A 20,613-nucleotide genomic window follows, 5' to 3' on the forward strand; every position below is an offset into this window, starting at 1 on the left:
ACTGCAACATTTAAAAAGCATCGGGATGGATATATGAATAGGAAGGGTTTGGAGGGATACGGGCTGGGTGCTGGCAGGTGGGACTAGATTGGTATGAGATATCTGGTCAGCATGGACGGATTGGACCAAAGGGTCTGTTTCCGTGCTGTACATTTCTATGACTCTGTGAGTCTAAATGAACCCCATATGTTAAAGTTAATTTGTCAATTGCATGGTCATTTTACAAATGTGCTTTGCTGTCTGGTTCTCTTTTACTATTTTTCACAGTTGTAGAATTTGGCCTTATTACGTGTTTTCTGAAAATTTGAAACTACACTTCCAACTCTCAATTCTAAATAATATATATTGTGAATAAAGTGGTCATTCCCGCTCTGTTAATCTGAATAGTTACCCTTAATCACTGGAATAACCTATTTTCTGTTACACAGCAGGCTTCCTATTCAGTCTGCTATTTGTTCCCTGACTCCACATTCTCTAACCTTAGTCCAGAGTCTATTATACTGTGCCACATTAAAGAAAAATCCTTATGTAATACATCTACATCACACATTTATAGCACATTCCCTAATCACAATTATGCAATCATAATCATATTTCTCTTAAACAATAACATAGTACACACTCCAGTAAATATTTTGTAAGGATGAAATGTATCCTTTGTGGAAAGGAGGTTTACCCTACCTGAATATAAATTTTAGAGGTGGTTCCACTCTGAGTGCAGTCAGTGCATCTGTGGCTGAAGATAGCCAGTCTCTTTTCAAGTTAGCTCTGTAGGTCTGTGAGTGAGTTTGCCATTTAAGTACTGTGAGAATCCGCTTCCTCTTTTCAACAGCAACAAAATTTCCTACTGTCTACGTTCTGAAACAAAACTTCTCGAATGAGTTTGAACTAATTTTGTGAGTGAAAGTATTTCGCATTAATGCTTGTTTAGCCATGACTCTTTATTAAGACATAACATATCAAAAATTAAGTGAAAATAATAATTGAGCATTGAAAGAAAATAGCAATCCAGTTTTGGAATAGGAACTTTGAGAACTTCTAAATTTTTTTTTCTGCTAATGTTGTGACCTAAGTTGAACTTATAGGTTAAAAACATATAAAATGAAAATGTAATACAGTTGTTAGAACTCGAACTAACAAATCAAAATATTAAGTTCTGCTGAACATTTAATAGTTCTTGGAAATTGTCTAGTCATCTAGTCATCTGACTAACTATATCGGCATAATGACGTGATTTAAAACAGTCTTCATCTATACATTGTGGAATATTGTAATTAAGCATTACATTCTGACAAACAAAAATGAACATAGAGTGATGAAAGTAAACTGAAACTGATCAGAAGCCCAGGACTTAGTGGGGTCCTTCATTGATTTCCTAACATTGGGAGTTTCTCTGCACATAAAAACACTTCCAACAGAGATTCATAGCTTGATGCATTTGAAAGTTTGCCACTTGATAATGTTTGGAATTATAAGTTTTATCTGTATTGAAGTACATTTGATAACAAACCAATGAACAGCAATAGTCTTACCTAGGCTGTTACTTAGTCACGATTAATAAGCATATTTTTACATGGAAAGAAAAGGTGAAAATCTATTAATCACAATGAGTAGTTTTTTTTGCTGTGGAAAAGTCTTCACATTTTCCAATGACCAAGCTAGATTTGTCAAATGGAAAAGATCCAACCCATTGATTCAACCTATATTACAGAAAGGCACTACATTACTAACTTTTACATTTGAAAGTTAAGGTATTTAACTGTGAAAAGTGAAGCCATAATAATGTTTAGGTTTTAATACTGAAGAAAGTTAAACATGCCCAGCTCAGTTTTGAAATAGTAACGTACATGTATAAATTTGTAAAATTGCCACTTAGTCAGAATGAACAGTACAATATGAAATTGTGGAACATGTTGCAATGTAAATACTGTACACTGATATCAGCATGTGTGTCGGTATATGCGGATTTATATCAGTAGCTCTAGACCTTCCATTCCAACTACTGGAGTTTGTCTTTGAATTTATGTAGTTTTATAGTTTGTTCAGTCCTTTGCCATTCCACAACATGTATTTTGGTGCTCTAGACAACTGCCTAGTTCTCCCAGTGATTTCATGGGCTTGCAAGGAACCTTAACGAACAGGTCAAACCAACTGTAGATCTCCTTAACTGGGGAATAATTCATTTTTTAAAAATGAGGTATCTGGACATCGTAAGGACTGCAGACACTGGAAGTCAGAGTCGATAAAATGTGGAGCTGGGAAAACACAGCAAGTCAGACAGCATCGGTCCTGATGAAGGGTCCTGTCTAGAAACATCTACTTGTCTGTTCCTCTGATGCTGTCTGACCTGCTGTGTTTTTCCAGCTCCATATTTTATCGACAAGGAGGAATCTAGGTCTGAATAAAATGGAGCCAAAGACTAACAAGTTAAAAGATAGTAGGTTATTGGGTGGCCTTCAAACAGGGATGAGTAAAATGAAGGGCTTTTGCCCGAAACATTGATTTCCCTGCTCGTTGGATGCTGCTTGAACTGCTGTGCTCTTCCAGCACCACTAATCCAGTATTCAAACAGGGATGACCTGGTTACAGACTAGATGCAGTCACAGCTGAAAAATGTGTTGCTGGAAAAGCGCAGCAGGTTAGGCAGCATCCAAGGAGCAGGAGAATCGACGTTTCGGGCATAAGCCCTTCATCAAGAATGAGAAGGGTGTCACACAAGATGCAGTCACACAAAGGGTTGAGGAAGGATAAACAAAACCAAAGATCCCTCTATGATGAAAGAGGTGACACAGCAAAGGAAATACACGTCAGCTTGATATACAAACAAGTATCAGGCTGGATGTGAAAAGTACAAGAAGAAGTGAAAAAGAAAATAAGAGGGGTGAGGAGGCAGTATGAGAACTGATTGACAGATATTGAGTGACATAAAAAAAGACGAAGAAGAGATGCAAGAAAGATTGCCAGTATTTAACTTGAACAAGGCACACAGTCCTCATGGGCTGTAAGACAGGATGCTGACCAAAGTAGCAGGAAAATTGTTGAGGTACTTGTCATATTTGTCCAATCTTCCATAGATAATGGGCTGGTGCCAAGGAACGGGAGGATTCCAAGAAAGGGGCGAAGCATAAACTTGACAATTACAGACTGGGTAGTTTAACATTGGAAGATTTTGAAACAAGAAGAAAGTTCAAAAGAAAATACATAGCCACATGAACAAACATGAAACAATAAATGAGAGGAAGCCTGGATTTGTAAAGGCAAATTATGGTTCACTATTTTGTTTGAATTTTTAGATCGATTACCTGAGAGGATAGATGACTGTGATGTTTGATTGCAACACACACTAACAGAAACCAAATTCCTTGCTTCTGCTCTGTATGTTTTATATAATTAATTGTTATGGATATGGATTTTCAAAAGGCATTTGAAAAGTACTGAATATTACGTTTGAAAGCAAACTGAAGTTGTAGAGGATAATAATATTATGGATGCCACTTTGGTTGAGAGATTTAAAAAACGGAGAGATATAATGAATGACTTTTTTTTGACTGGTGTGAGGTAGACATTAGTGTTTCCTGGGGTTCAGTACTCGGACTATTGCTGCTTTGGTATCTGTTAATGTCTTAAGTTTGGGGATAAAGGTGAGTTTTGACTTTCAGATTGCACAAAACATAGAAGCGTGGTAAGCAGTGAGGAAAATAATAATAGACATTAAGAGGCTGATGAAATTGCTGAACATTTGACAGATGAAATTCAATAGACCAAGGTGATAAGTTTTAGTAAGAAGAGTAAGGAGAACAGTACAAGCTAAATGGTAAACAATTAAATCATGTACTTTTAAAGGGGATGTAAAGAGATCTGGACATATTAACACAAAAATCTTAATAGGTGACAGGACAGATTAACAAACCAGTAAAACTGAGAGATCATGGGCATTAAAAAGAGGAAAATGGAGTACAGAAATCAAGAAGATATGTTAAACCTTTATAAAATATTCACTGATACCTTCTGATTGGACTGGCATTGTAATAACATACTCTAATGTATGTGCTTTGGGAACATTTCAAAATCCTGATGTACTGAGCATCTGCAAATTGCCTGGGAGGTTTAAACTTCCAATAGTCACTTACCTTGTCTGGAACCCTCTTAAAAATCTACAATTCTGAGTTAGAGTCATAGACTTCATAAGATTCTGATCCACAACCTGGAAAAATATCCAGGATTATTTTGAGGAATTTTGAGTAACTATAAAACTGATATCCTTAACTCTCAACTGACACCCAGATTCACTCTCTAACCCACACTGACCTGACACAACCCATTTATCACAACACCTCCCCTGACCTGATTTGTGCAATATGACCCCTAACCTTCGATCTAAAGCTGAAGTGCCCCCCAACTCATCATTCCCTGACCTGATCAAACAGCAATCCTGGACCCAACCACCCCCTGCCCCATGTCCTCTGACCTGACATCTCCCTGACCCTACCCTTTCCTGACTCAACCTAAAGAATCAAGTCCACACTCCCAACACTTTCCCTAATCTGACCCTACAAAATCCCTCCAACCCAATAATCCTTCTGACTGGACAACCCTTATCTTTCTCAAAATCCTTTTGGCCTGATCTAATAGAAATTAGATTACCCTCAACCCATGCATCACCCTGTAACTAACTTGGTTGATACCTTACCTGCTAAACCCAGCCTGCCATCCTATCCCACACCAATCCAGTTATCAACCTGTTCCTACACCCTATCAATTCCCCCATTTAGCTTCTCTCCATGGTTTGTGATAGTGCCTTTGGAACATTTTGAGCTCTGGATTACGGTAGTTCCTGCAAAAAAAAAGTGCATTGTTTTCTGTTCAGTGCAGTGCAATCTTGGGTAGGGTGGGTGCAAGGATTGAAGTGGCAGTTTGACTGTGATTACCCTGCCTTAGAAGATTCAGCCTAACCTTTTGGCTCCGCTGGAGTATCCTGTTCAATTATGAATGCCACACCTTTGAAAGGACAGGAAGACTTTAGAGACAATGAAGAAAACAGTTACTTTAATACACTTAAGACACTGAGAGATGTTCCCCACAGAGCAAAGAAGGTAAGAGGAATTAAGTAGAAGCATTTAAGATCATGAAGGATTTAGTATAAATAAAAAGCAATAACTTCCAATGGTTGTAAGGTCAAAACCAGAGGATTTAAGTTGATGAAAAAATAACCAAAACTTAGATGAGGAAAATAGCATTTTTACATAACTAGTGGTTAGGATTTCACATTTCAAATGATCAGTTTATGAATATTAATTCATTATCATCTTCCAAAAGGAATTATCTAAGTATGTATAGGAGAATAAAATATAGGGGAGAGTGAGGGAGTGAAATTTACTGCATTGCTCTGTGAAGGAGTACAGATAAGATGGGCTAAATAGACTCCTGTGCTGAGCTTTCATGATTTAGTCACATTTGAAGACAGAGGAATAAACAGCAGATAAGAAGCTTAAATATAAGTGAGTCAAAAAGGGCTCATGCCTGAAACGTCGATTCTCCTGCTCCTCGGATGCTGCCTGGCCTGCTGTGTTTTTCCAGCACCACATTTTTCAGCAAAAGTGAGTCAATCCAATATTAAAAACAGGTACAAAAAATGAAATAACAAGGTGGAAAGAAACAAAAAATCTCCAGCAGCATTTAATACTTGAAGGCTTTGTATTTGTAACACAGTTAGTGTTCAACTAATGTTCCCTTGCTTAACCTGAATTTAGTTACGTTATTGAAGCTTTTAACCTCATTGAGTGACACAAGATTCATTTTAATATTGTTTTCCACATGACCCGCAGCCTACAAAGTCCAGCCTTGTTTCTGTTGTTTTCTTAAGGCTATATATATTCTCAGTCAGGTTTTAATTTTTTTTGTCACTAAGATCTTTTGTGCTCTAAGTGTTATTTGTCTGTCCCAAGTGCCATTTTTTTGCAAAAGCTTTTCTTCATATATAATTTTTCTTGCATCTTTAATCAGGCATTTGATTTAGATTTAGATTTGATTTATTATTGTCACATGTACCTAGATACAGTTGGGGAACAGTTTTGTTTTGTGTGCAGTACAGGCAGATCATACCATATAAAGTGCATTAAGTACATCAGAGCAAGAAATGCAATGTTACAGCTGTAGAGAAGGTGTACAAACAGCTAGGTCAACATTAAATTTAAAATTTGAGAGGTCCATTCAGAAGCCTAATAACAGTGGAGAAGAAGCTGTTCTTGAATCTGTTGGTAAATGTGTTTAAGCTTTTGTATCTACTGCCCAGTGGAAGAGGTTGGAAGAGATTATAACCAGGGTGGGAGGCTGCCTATCTGAGGCAGCATGAAGTGTAGATAGAGTCAATGGATGGAAGGTTGGCTTGGGGATGAGCTGGGTTGTTTCACAATTGTCTGTAGTTTCTTATGATCCTGGGCACAGCAGTTGCCATACCAAGCCCTGATGCATTTGGTTATAATGCTTTCTATGGTGCATCTATAAAAATTAGTAAGAGTCTTTATGGACGTGCCAAATTTCCTGAGCGTCCTGAGGAAGCAGAGGTGTTGTTGTGCTTTCTTAACCATTGCATCAATGTGGGTGGACTGGAACAGATCGTTGGTGATTGTCACTCCCAGGAACTTGATGCATTTGACCATTTCTACCTCAGCTCCATTGATATAGATAGGGGTGTACCCTCCACCTTGTTTCCTGAAGTCAATGACCAGCTCTTTCATTTTGCTGATGTTGAGGGAGAGTTTGTTATCTTTACACCACACCACCCAAGCACTCTATCTCTTTTCTGTATTCTGACTCATCATTGTTTGAGATCCTACCTACAACAGTTGTGTCGTCAGTGAATTTGTAGATGGAGTTAGGATGTAATTGGGTCACACAGTCATTAGTGTACAGCGAGGTAAAAACAATGACTGTAGATGCTGGAAACCAGATTCTGGATTAGTGGTGCTGGAAGAGCACAGCAGTTCAGGCAGCATCCAAATAGCTTCGAAATCGACGTTTCGGGCAAAAGCCCTTCATTAGTGTACAGAATTGATGTGGAGGAGGTACTGTTGCCTGTTCTGATTACGGTCTGTGGGTCAGGACGTCAACAGTCCAGTTACAATGGTGGGGCAAAGACCTAGGACTTGGAGCTTGGAGATTAGTTTGGTTAGAATTATAGTGTTATGGTAGAGGTTGTGAATATTGCTGAAAAGTGACACATTTTGTCAAAATTTTTCATCTTACACTCATCAGGACAATTAACAAGAATACTAACGTAAAGGGGAAACTGACATTATTATTGATTGAATACTAATTGTTGGCAAGTGGGTTGACATGAGAAGAGCATTGCCATGGAGAATGCACCAATTAATTATGATTGACATTTACCTGTGAGTTTTGTTTAAATTTTAAATCAGATAACTTGACTCTGATTAATATAGCTCTTTATTCCCATTTTCTCTGGTTCATCAAGTTTATTCTGAACATCAATGACCCAAGGTAGTTCTAATCACAGAATATACCCAATTTTCTTTAATAAAGCAAAGTACATGACACAAAATATTGCAAAAAAAATTATCCATACAATATTTACATCACAAGTGAACCCTGTTACATGAACTTGTCTGACGATTAGACCAGAATAGGTGATCAGCCTGCTGCATCTCAACTTCTAGGCATTGATCAAACAACTTTTATTTCCCCATACTAATTAATTTCTGCTGTGAGACAAGGGCTTTTTAAATTCTCTTTTTGTGCAGAGAGGCTATGCATTTAAACTCTTGACAATATCCTGTCTCTGCCATTGAGTTTCACAATTGGCAAGAATCACAAATGTCCTACGGTTTCCATGTTGGTTTAATCAATCAAATAATCACGCTTGTCTCTCCTTGGAAAATGCCATCTCTTGTTTTTAATGAACTTTGATGTCAGCTTAACTTGTGCTCACTGTCTGCCACTTTTATGTCATCAAATCAACTGTGTGATATTTACACAGTGCAATTGTATGGCCATCATAAATTCAGCTGGCAGATAGTCCACATTATCACATCAGATTTACCAGATCTGTTTAAACGAAACTTTAGCTTTTCAAAAGTTATTGTCACAGTTCAGTCTATTACTGCTGAGTTACAATGCTTGACGTGAACAAACATACACATCCCATCAGCACAACTCACAAACAATTTAAAACCCATAATCTTTTTAATTATTAGGTCATCACCAGGCTTCATATGTTGCATCTTTCTCATTATATTCAACTGAACTTCGTTTTGGCTAACCCAGCAAATTTTAAGTTACATTAGACAAGGCATTGCTGTCAGATATGACAATGGCTGCCACCTATCCTCTTTTGGTGAATCAGGTGCAAAGAACAGGGCCCTGTGTATTAATATACATAGGTTCCAGAACATGTAAAGCAGCCACATGAGAGTGACTATCAATGCTGAATTGGTTGTCAGCATAATTATTCACAGACTGGTGTTGACAGAAGATATCCAGCCCGTGTTAATGAACATCAATGATCATTATTAAATATATACACTATGCAGAGGTCAGAGTAAGAGAGATCAACTCTGGAACCCTACAGACTCAGGTCCCAGTTCCATGCGATCTGACATCATCCCAACATAGGAGAAAGTGAGGACTGCAGATGTTGGAGATCAGAGTTGAGTGTGTGGTGCTGGAAAAGCAAAGCAGGTCAGGCAGCATCCAAGGAGCAGGAGAACCGACGTTTCGGGCATAAGCCCTTCATCAAGAAACTTCCTGTTGAAGCTGTATCTTCAGTAGCTATTGTTAGTTAAATTGTACTTAGCCCTTTTTCTACACATCCCCCAAGTCTCTACCCCCATTTACTATTTACACAATTTATAGATTCCTCTGCACCTTACTGCCCAACAACATGCCTGCTGATGCTTGATATGGTTAAAAATCACACAACACTAGGTTATAGTCCAACAGGTTTAATTGGAAGCACACTAGCTTTCGGAGCAACGCTCCTTCATCGGGTGATAGTGGAGGCTCAATCTTAACACACAGAATTTATAGCAAAAATTTACAGTGTGATGTAACTGAAATTATACATTGAAAAATTGATTGTCTGGTGTTGTGTGATTTTTAACCTCAGTCCACCTTTGTACTGGCATCTCCAAAGCTTGATATGGTAAGCCTACAGAGTGGTTTCATCCGTCTCCTTGAATACATATAGAATGGAGGGTCTTCATTCTTTGAGGATCTGTATTCCTTTCCTTTATAGTTAGTAATTGTGCACTTACAGTTTCCCCCTAAGAATCAGGATAGACAGCTGTTCTGACTAATAGCCAGTGAAATTAAAAAAAACTGCTTTTTAATTCCGATGATGCCATGTGCTTTTTGGACAATGCATGATCTTGGTTGTTGTAGCCTCACAGCAAGGAAGCCCACTCACTGCTGATCCCTCAGAGCGTCACTTTGTCAGTTGTGTGACAGACAAAAGAACCCCTTTTTAAAGCATTGCCTCAATCTCAATTCTTCCCTTTTGGAGGACTGATCATTGGACTGGAAGGGAGTAGACAGATGAGTTTGGCCCCTGCCTTCATTGTGATGGATTGTTGCCATCGTAAGAATGGCTCTGTCTTCTATTAATTAACCAATCATCTATCCATGCTAATAACCCAACAGAATATGGTTCTTATCATACTGAGTCGTCTTACATGTGGTACCTCATCAAGCTATATGTATTACATCTAATGGTTCCTTTAACTTATTTACTATACTTGTTACCTTGCACTGTACAGAAGTACCAAAGCCATATTTCCATCAATCCTGTTAAGGTGGATACTCTAGGCCTTTGGTGAGAGCCAATATGCATTTGTATAAATATGGCTACCCATTTGTATACAGCAAGCTCACACAAACAATAACCTGCTCAACATGTTGGCGGAAAAGATTGTTTCAAAATGTCTCATCAAGATGGTGAAAGTTCTAAAATGCAGCAATTCTAGGTGTCCCAGTAGATACATCATGAAGGATTAGTTTGCAGAAACAGCAAACAATTTCATAAAAACTAATTGAATCCAACTGTTTATTGCATGTGGAATTGAATATAAAATGAGGTAAGTTATGATTTGTTATACAGGAGATTAGTGAGATCACATCTGCAGTACTATGTACAGTACTGGTCTCCTCATTTCATAACGTAGGTACATTGGAAGCGGTTCAGAGATAGTTTGCTACAGTGTTACTAGGAATAAGGAGGAAGTGAGGACTGCAGATGCTCGAGATCAGAGTCGAGAGTGTGGTGCTGGAAAAGCACAGCAGGTCACGCAGCATCCAAAGAGCAGGATAATCAACATTTCCAGCATAAGCCTTTCATCAGGAATGAGGCTTGTGGGCCGGTGGGACTGAGAGATAAATGGGAGGGGGAGGGGCAGTGGGGTGGGGGGGGGGGAAGGTAGCTGAGAATGGAATAGGTAGATGAAGGTAAGGAAGAAGGTGATAGGTCGGAGAAGAGGGTGGAGCGGATAGATGGGAAAGGTAATGTTCAGGTCAGGAGAGCAGTGCCGAGTTGGAGGCTTGGGATCAAATGTGGATTTCACCAGTTTCCTCATTTCCCCTCCCCCCACATTATCCCAGTTCCAAGCCTCCAACTCAGCACTGCCCTCTTGACCTGTCCATCCCCTTTCCCATGTATCCGCTCCACCCTCCTCTCTAACTTATCATTTCTCCCTCACCTTCACCTACCTCTTACATTCTCAGCTACCTCCACAACACCCCCACCCCCACCCCACTCCCTCCCATTTATCTCTAAGCCCCCTTGGCCCACAAGCCTCATTCTTGATGAAGGGCTTATGCCCAAAACGCTGATTCTCCTGTTCCTTGGATGCTGTGCTTTTCCAGCACCACCTTCGAGGAATGAATAAGTTTTATTAAGAGCAAAGCATAGCAAGGCTAAATTGAGTTTAGAAGAATAAGAGGAAACTTGATTGAAAGGTATGAAATCCTAAGGTGTCTTTACAGGGGACATGTGGAGAGAATATTTCCTCTTATGGGCTAACATTGAAGTAGGAGATACTGTGTTTTTTTTAATAAGGTGTCCACCCATTTAAGACAAAGATGAAGGGAAACCTTTCCTCACATAGGGTTGAGTGTCTTTGGAATTCCTTTCCTTAAAAGATGATGGAAGCTGATACTTTGAATATTTTTTAAGGCAAAGGTAGAGGAATTTGTGTTAAGCAGGAGCGAATCTGGTAGCATCTTCCGGTACCATGAGGTACCATTCCCCGGGGCTGAGTGTAGGTATTGAGAACTGGCCACTTGTTTGGAGAGTTGAATGTACATCAGTGTTGCTGGGAGGGAGAGGCAGAAATGTGGATCTTGTGAGCAAGCTGCAAGCGTTGAGTACCCTACTCCTGCTTCATTTTCTAGTTTTATTTTAGTAAAATACTATTCATAATTGTTAAAGTAACATCACCATAGGAATAATTTGAACTTTCATATGGGTTATCCTAACTGCACTTAGGTTCTCTGCCAGTGAAGCGCATCCAAATGCCACTCTTGGATATTTTCCACGTTACAGCTCTCGAACTTTTATTTCCCAATCCTGCTCCAGTTTTGATCGTGCTGCTGTCCAAATCCGGCTCGGAACAGGAACGGGAGACCAAAATAGTCCCCCCTACCTATTAGCACAGATGTGCAGCATTCACCTCGCACTTTTCGGATTTGAAAAGAACAACTCAGATACCAGATTCAAGACTTTTAACGACAGTCTTGATCGAATTAACACCTCCACAGTGTGTGACACAGCTCACCCAAAGACCAAACAGGAAGTTAGTTCAGTGCCAGACTGTTTCTTGCTTACTGCTGCTGCTGGCTGGCAGCTTTGTGTTGGCTCATCAACTTGCGTTTATATAGCGCTGCTTCTGAAATAGTAACCTTTCCCAAAGCGCCGGACAGGAAGGTCATCAAACAGGGTTGGACGACCCTCCCTTTCAAAAATATAAGGATTCCCTGTTCCACTCCCACAGCACATTATAACACTAGCGCTGGGTTTTAGTCAATGGGACGTGCTGGGAAAAGACAGAGTACATCTTACTCTCACTGGGTCCACACACAGAGCCCCAGCCGATTGGTGCTTTCAACCAGAAACTGATTGGCTGGGCCAATTCGTCTGAACTTTATTGGTCAAATCTTTGTCCCGGTCAATTGCCATTGGTGAGTGCATTATTTTTCGTGCTTTCTGATTTGTTATGCCAAGAATGGGCTGTAATGGAGCGGAAGTGCTTTGAAACATTGTAAAGAGGTGGAAAGTCATTGATCCCTTTCATCCTGACAGGGGAGGCGAGCTCCTTGAACATAGGCGAAAAAAAATGGATTTGGAAAACAAAGTGAAAAAGGTAGGACGATTGAGCATTTTGTTTTATCCCCGCGATGAAAACGCCCTGGAGCCTCTCAGTCTTATCTGATCAAGGAAGGGGACTACACCCAGTTGGTCGTTCTGCTTGATTTTATTGAATAAAACATGTCTCAACCTCCGCTATAGGTGAATATGTTGTAAATGCCGGCGACAGCATATATACTAAGAGAAGCTCTGAGTCGTTAGATTGATGGTGAATAGGCTGTCAGGAAAGTATTGTAGGACCTTGAGAGGATTGTTATAGCTTTTTGAGCACATTTTTTTTCTACTCATGGACGTGCAAAAGAGCTACCTTTGAAACGGAAGAGATTGAAATAAAACAGTTAACTGCAGTTGCCCTCAATAGTGCAGTATCCTCTTCTGACTTTAGTTACTTCACTTTTTTTCCAGTTATTAGTAACTCCCTTTTCTTTCTATTTGTTAATCACTTGCGTCATTTTCAATCTGTTAGTCATTCATACCATGTTGGTTTACCTGAGTGGCAGATTGTAGGGTCAAGGTTTGCTTCAGGATTTGAGCATTTCCCTTTAGGCAGTTCCCTTTAGTGCTGCACCTCAGGGATAGTGTAGCACCAGAAGTGCAACACCTTAAATGAGACATCAAACCAAGTGCTGATTCATGTGGCTAAGATAAAACCTGTATTCATAACCTAAGGGTGTCCCAATGCACTTTCCGGCTAATTGCTGGAAAGCACTTATTATGTGTAGTCATTGTGAACTGTTGCAACTAATTAATGTGTAACAAAGGCATATAAAGAGTATTCTGATACTTTTCAGGTAATCCACTTTTAGATGTTCATTGAGGATATCAGGGAGAACTCTGCACCTCGGGGATTTTACATCAACTCAAGTGGTCAGACAAGACTACTGTTAATCTGTAATTGAAAAGTGCATTTCTGACAGTACAGCTCTTCCCCAGTGTGTTTGCACAAGAGTATAATCCTAAATTTTGTATTGAAGTCTGTAGAGGGGAACTTCAATCTACAATCTAGGCTTACAAGAGTTGATCTGTAATTAATACCACCAGTAAAACAAATTCATCGATCATTTATCTGGACTTGCTATATGGTGATGACAAGAATTACAAATCAACGTTAAAATTGCCAGAATGTAGCATTTTGACATGTTGTGAGGGCGTGAAATTGCAGAATAAAAGTAAATTCTTGATCTGTCCAATAAACCAAATTCCTAGTGTCTTATTTTAATATTCTAGCTATCAAATAATGGAAAAAGAAGCCATGTTAACTAGTTTATAGAAGTTTTGAAGAAAATAAGGAAAAGGAAACGTGAGCCATATTGAAATCAATGTGTGCTTAATAATTGTGATCTTAATTTGGATATTTCCACAAGCTAATATTTCAGTTTCCTGGATGTTCAGGATCTCCACCATTATTAGTATAATAGTGAGAAAAAGAAATGAATGCATTTAAACTCCTTGGGTCCATATTTTGGGGAATAATTAAATTATATTATACAACAGTTATAATTTTTCAACATAGTATCATGAGTATATTGTTATATTTCACTTATAATTTTTCAAACTTCAGTAAAAGTTGAATCTGGTTTATTCGTCTCAGTTCTTTACAATATAGTTTGGTTTCTGTTATGCATGATTCTTTGAAACATATGAAACTTACTTGGCTTTTAGAAGGTGTTTTAAAGCATTGTAAAGTGTCTCCTTATCTAAAAAGGAAGGGAATTGGTTAATGATAAAAATGATCACTACATGACTAAATTAGGATATATTGGCCATAAGTACACCCCTCACATCTGTGGACGTCATTATGTAGCTTGATAGATGTGACATATTGAAATGTGCCAACAAAAATAGAATAATAGAATATATTAATCTGTTGTAATTCATTTTATTCCTCCTCTGCCCCATTTCCACCACATCCCCCCAACACCACAACCCCCCCTATCCTTAAATAATTAGTCTGATTTACTTTAAGTCACATTAGTTGTGAAGTTGGGCTCAGTAGCAGCCACTGTTTTGGTAAATAAAATGACATCTAATGTGCATGCACACATTCACCAAGAAAGGTTTGGACACAAACTCAGTTTGGACATTACCACTTGTATATGACCAATATTCACCAGACATATATAGAACAGGTTGATAATGATGTTAGTCGTGGGAGTCATAGAGATATACAGCATGGAAACAGGCCTTTCAGCCCAACTCATCCATGCTGACCAGGTTTCCAAAACTGAACTAGTCCTATTTACCTGCATTTGGCCCATATCCCTCTAAGCCTTTCCTATCCATGAATCTGTCCAAATAAATATCTTTTAAATGGTGTAATTGTACCATTTGCCACTTTGTCCAGTTCATTCCATATATACTCCACTCTCTGCATGAAAAAGTTGCCCCTCAGGTCTTTTTAAAATCTTTCCCCTCTCACCTTAAATCTTTACCCTCTACCTTTGGACTCCCCAACAAATACTTTGGCTATTCACCCTTTCCAGCATAGTGGCCCACTCAACATGTGTTTTCTCTTGATTACTTACAGCTTGGACATGTGTTAAACAATGGGCAGGACATACTGAAAAAAATATTCTAATCAACCTGTTTAGTGATGCTATGGCACACCTCTGGAGGAGATAGGACTTGAATCTGGACCTCCGAGCCCAGAGGTCAAGACATTACCCCAGTGCCACAACAGACTTCCCATTCCTGCCAGTATTGTTTAAAGATTAGTTACTGATTGATTTCTATTGGCTATCCAACAACTTTACAAATGCATTAAACATTCAGGAGTTAGGTAAAGCTGCTAAAGGCTGCAGGCATTTTTGGGGTTAATACTAAGCCATTTTTGCTGCAGAAGCCATTTGCACCCTGTAACATAGCACAACTGAGAGATTGAACCAAGGCCATACAGACTATATAAAAGTGCTTAAGAAGAAGGAAGAGACAGTGGAGTAGTGTTCTCAGTAAGAGGCTGTATATACAACCAGGATAGTTAAGGAATAATTCTTCAACCTGAACCTTATCTAAGAACAATGTTTGAGACATCAGCCAAAATCACAATCTCTGAGCAGGAAAAGGATCATATTTCTACAACATTTTGAGCAACAGACTCCTTTATACTTGCAACATTTCACCGTTTGCCATCCACTTACATAGGGAGGTCATTGAGGATCTCTGCTGAAAGAGGATTAACTTTGTTATTTGCTCATCTTGGGAACCATAAATTGGAGGCAGGACACAGCTTTGGTAGAACTGAGGGCTTCCCATGATGTCACTGACTGCATTGACATCACTTTACAGGTGCCACATGTCAATGTAGTACAAAGCAATAGCAAAATATGCAAAACCATAGGTGATTTCTCAATGTACAGCTCGCGTGCAACCATAGCCAGTGAATTTTCTGGTATCCTGATGCCTTCATTCTGCTCACTAGCTGCATTTGTGCCACCACAGCAAACTGAGGGTGGCTACTGAGTGGCAGGACAATCCTCATTGTTCATGGGTGAAGTGCAGTTTCCCCGTGAGTATGCATACAGTAAAACCTGTTCTGCCTGACATGAAATCTGATAAAGGAAACCATGGACGGGTTGTACATTTCTATGACCCTAATGGTGAATTCTCACAGCAGTCTGAATTGCTGTGCGGTGCCTTGCATTACTGAACAGTGTAAGTATCAGTATGTAAGTCTGCTATATATTGCGCATTGCTATGATTGGGCAGTCTTTGCCACTGTCCGAATAGTGGGTAGTTGAGGAGGGGACAACGTAGATGACCCATTCCAGATTGTACTTTCTGTCATCAGCTCATCTGGCTGCTGTTTCGAACTACATTTTCCCATAGACACTCTCCTGTCTTACACCAACCATCACAGAAACCAATTGACCATAATTCAAAACTAAAAGCCTGTTGTAATGCTCCTGGTACAGTAGCTGCACCATGGTTGGTGGGAGGCTACTGACATTCAATAAGCAGCTCCGGATCTCTGTTCCAGCTCGGCTGGTTGACCAACAGGTAGCAGTGGAAACACAGATGTCGTGACAAGGTGGGAGAGTGAATGCTGTGAACCCAAGAGAAATCAGCAGGCCTGTTCTCTGTAGAACCAGTATCATTTCCTCCACTTCAGCGTGGTCATTAGACTTCAATCTAATCTCTTAACTTCCCTGGAGTATGAGTTTCCATTGCAGCATTTGAACATCACGTTTGTGATGGGGTGCAGTTGCTTGTCCTGCAGTAGAAGTTTGACATTGTGTTAGGTCAGGGGTTGGGTCCACAAGGTGCAAACCAAGTTGGTTACTATTCCACGCTGGAAAGAATAGGGACCTGGTTCTATCAAGTTAGTGGTGAATTCCTCCATTCACCATAACATTGAACAAAGGCTTTCTTCATGTTTTCCAATGCAAAGCAAGGGTTGGAGCGGTGCTAAATGTAGGAGGTGATTCTATGAATTTAAAGTTATGAATGCTGATTATTGGTAGAGGAGTGAATGGGGGATGGTGAAATGAGCAATGGTTAAGTCTAGTTCTGGTGTGCTGATAGCAGTCGTGATGCCTTCATTCTGCTACACCAGCTGCATTTGTGCCACCAGAGGAAACCCTGGGTGGCTGTTAAAGATGCAGCCTCTGACGTAATTTACATATGTAAAATCACTGAACTTGGAGGACTATATCTGCACAATTGTAGTGTCCCTACCTCTGGATCAGAAAGTCTGCATTCAAATTCCACGTGCTTCTGAGATGTATCATAGCATAGTCATAGAGTCATGGAGATGTACAGCACGGAAACAGACCCTCGGTCCAACTCATCCATGCCAACCAGATATCCCAACCCAATCTAGACCCACCTGTCAGCACCCGGCCCATATCCCTCCAAACCCTTCCTATTCATATACCCATCCAGATGCCTCTTAAATGTTGCAATTGTACGAGTCTCCACCACTTCCTCTGGCAGCTCATTCCATACACATACCACCCTCTGTGTGAAAAAGTTGCCCCGTAGTTTTCTTTTATTTTATTTTTTTTTATTTTATTATTTTTTCTTTCCCCTCTCACCCTAAACCCATGCCATCTAGTTCTGGACTCCCTGACCTCAGGGAAAATACTTTGTCTATCCATGCCCCTCATGATTTTACAAACCTCTATAAAGGTCGTCCCTCAGCCTCTGATGCTCCAGGGAAAACAGCCCCAGCCTATTCAGCCTCTCCCTGTAGCTCAAATCCTCCAATCCTGGCAACATCCTTGTAAATCTTTTCTGAACCCTTTCAGGTTTCACAACATCTTTCCGATAGGAAGGAGACCCGAATACCCAATATTCCAACAGTGGCCTGACCAATGTCCTGTACAGCCGCAACATGACCTCCCAACTCCTGTTCTCAATACTCTGACCAATAAAGGAAAGCATACCAAACACCTTCTTCACTATCCTATCTACCTGCGACTCTACTTTCAAGGAGCTATGAACCTGCACTCCAAGGTCTCTTTGTTCAACAACACTCCCTTATGTATAAGTGTATAAGTCTTGCTAAAATTTGCTTTCCTAAAATGCAGCAGCTCACATTTATCTGAATTAAACTCCATCTGCCACTTCTCGGCCAATTGGCCCATCTGATCAAGATCCTGTTGTAATCTGAGGTAACCTTCTTTGCTGTCCACTACACCTCCAATTTTGGTGTCATCTGCAAACTTACTAACTGTACCTCTTATGATCATATCCAAATCATTTATATAGATGATGAACAGTAGTGGACCCAGCACCGATCCTTGTAGCTTTCCACTGGTCACAGGCCTCCAGTCTGAAAAACAACCCTCCAACACCACCCTCTGTCTTCTACCTTTGAGCCAGTTCTGTATCCAAATGGCTAGTTCTCTCTGTATTCCATGAAATCTAACCTTGCTAACAAATCTCCCATGGGAAACCTTGTCAAACACCTTACTAAAGCCATATAGATCACATCTACTACTATGCCCTCATCAAGACTTCTCCTTTGAATCTCCTTAATTAAAATCACTAATATGCTCTCAAAACTACGCCACCCTCCCAAGTAACTGCAGAAGGAGCAACTCCTGCCCCATCACCACCTCTTTGCTCATCATCCAAGGGCCTAAACAGTCTTTTCAGATGAAGTAGCATTTCACCTGTCCCTCTTCCAATCTGGTAAATTGCATTCACTGCACCCAACGTGGCCTATTCTACATTAGAGAAACCAATTGCAGACTCGGTGACCACTTTGCAAAATACCTCCAAGGAGGCATGACCCCGGCCTTCCCATAGCCAGTCATTTTACCACAGCATCCTGCTCACAAGCCCACATGTCTGTCCTCGGCATCCTGCAATGCTCCAGTGAATCACAGCGCAAACTGGAGAAACAACATCTCCTCTTCAGGTTAGGCACTTTACAATCTTCTGGACTTAATACTGAGTTCAATACCTTCAAATTGTGAACCCACTCCTGTTCCTTTCCTTTACTTTAGCTTTATTTGTTACATTCTCTATCATCATGTCCTCCTTCTACCACCTCCCCATCCTAGTGGGCCGGTCTGTCCTTTTTCAGTTTTGTAGTTAGACACACCATTGTTCTTCCATTCTCACATTCTAATCACTTAATCCGTAGCCTATCAACAGCCTGTCTCCCTGAGCATGCCACCCCCTCACTATAGCATAAAGCTGCTCTCTCCACACTTCACTTCAGTTCTGATGAAGAATCATCTAGACTCGAAATGTCAGTTTGCTCTCTCTCCTTGGACACTGCCTGACAAGTTGTGATTTCCAGGATTTTCAGTCCTTTTGAGAGTGCTCGAGTTTTAGGTAATACCAGCAAGTCACAGTTTTGATTAGTCAAACAGGAGGCTGGATGAGTTATCTGAAGATCCCCTTGCACCCACCCCCAGTCCTGAAGAAGGGTTACACCCAAAACATTGACTTAATCATCGTTATCATATCACAGAAACCCTACAGTGTGGAAACAGGCCATGAGGCCCAACAAATCCATACTGAACTTCCGAAGTGTAACTGACCCAGACCCATTCCCCATCACTCTACATTTTCCCTGACTAATACACCTAACCGACACATCCTTGAACAAATGTGGGCAATTTAGCATGGCCAGTTCACCTAATTCACCTAATTTGGGATTGTGGGAGGAAACCGGAGCACCCAGAGAAAACTCACATAGATGTGGGGAGAATGTGCAAACACCACAGACAGTTGCCAAGTTGATAATCCAATCCGAGTCCCTGATGCTGTGAGGCAACAGTGCTAACCACTGAGCCACGGCTTCTCTACCTCCTGATGCTGCCTGGCTTACTGTGCTCTTCCAGCCTCTTGTTTGGCTACTTAGATTCCAGCATCTGCAGTTTTTGTTTTGTTTCTATTCAAGTTACAGTTTTGAGCCCCCTTCTGATTTGTCCAGTGAGTGAACAAGATGATTGTTGGCTGCATGCAGAGATCGCTATAACAGAAGTGCAGGAGCCTGCACATCAACCAACAGGAAAAGCTTAATTGTGCATTGTGATCCCCACACCCATTTCTGTGTTGTATCAATTTAACCCGCAAGTTTTAATTTCCATTACAAGGGAAGTTAATAGTTTCAGAGTCAACACAATTAAGTTCTGTTTCTTTGTCCAAAGTTGCTGCCAGACCTGTTGAGTTTCTTCAGCAGTTTGATTTTGTTTCAAATTTCCAGCTTCCACAGTATCTTGTTTTAATTATTGTTTCTAACCTCCCCCGAATCAAATTCTAACGATAGACTAAGGCTCTTGCTCTCTTTTTTGCCTTCGACTCAAAATAATTATTTCAGAAAATTTTGGGAGCAGTCATATTTGACGATAAAAGTCTTAACTGGCTAAAGTTCTAAAAGTATAAATATAACATTCTGAACTGAGAAACAGTAATACATACGTCTAACTGAAAAGAGAAAAGACTGACTTTTGGGACCTCAAGATATCCTTATTAATAACATTTCAAGTGTAAGAAGAAGTAATTTGTGCACACCATAGGTCTACACTTAGCATTGAGCTGGATGGCCAGTTATTGTGTCATAGTCATAGAGTCATAGAGATGTACAGCGTGGAAACAGACCCTTCGGTCCAACCCGTCCACACCAACCAGATATCCCAACCCAATCTAGTCCCACCTACCAGCGCCCTGCCCATATCCCTCCAAACCCTTCCTATTTATATGCCCATCCAAAAGCCTCTTAAATGTTGCAATTGTACCAGCCTCCACCACATCCTCTGGCAGCTCATTCCATACACGCA

The 20,613-nt window shown here is 40.2% G+C and overlaps 1 protein-coding gene across 1 annotated transcript in view; it reads left to right on the forward strand.

Moving 5' to 3' along the window:
• The first annotated feature begins 12,217 nt into the window (after positions 1-12,217).
• The window catches only part of tes (testis derived transcript (3 LIM domains)), a 53,222-nt gene continuing 44,826 nt past the window's right edge, over positions 12,218-20,613 (forward strand). Inside the window, exon 1 of the mRNA XM_072551488.1 lies at positions 12,218-12,371. Coding sequence (XP_072407589.1) covers positions 12,345-12,371 — 27 coding nt within the window. The 5' untranslated portion in view covers positions 12,218-12,344. The remainder of the gene's footprint in view (positions 12,372-20,613) is intronic.

Source organism: Chiloscyllium punctatum, chromosome 32 (genome assembly GCF_047496795.1).
Source record: "Chiloscyllium punctatum isolate Juve2018m chromosome 32, sChiPun1.3, whole genome shotgun sequence".
Lineage (NCBI taxonomy): Eukaryota > Metazoa > Chordata > Chondrichthyes > Orectolobiformes > Hemiscylliidae > Chiloscyllium > Chiloscyllium punctatum.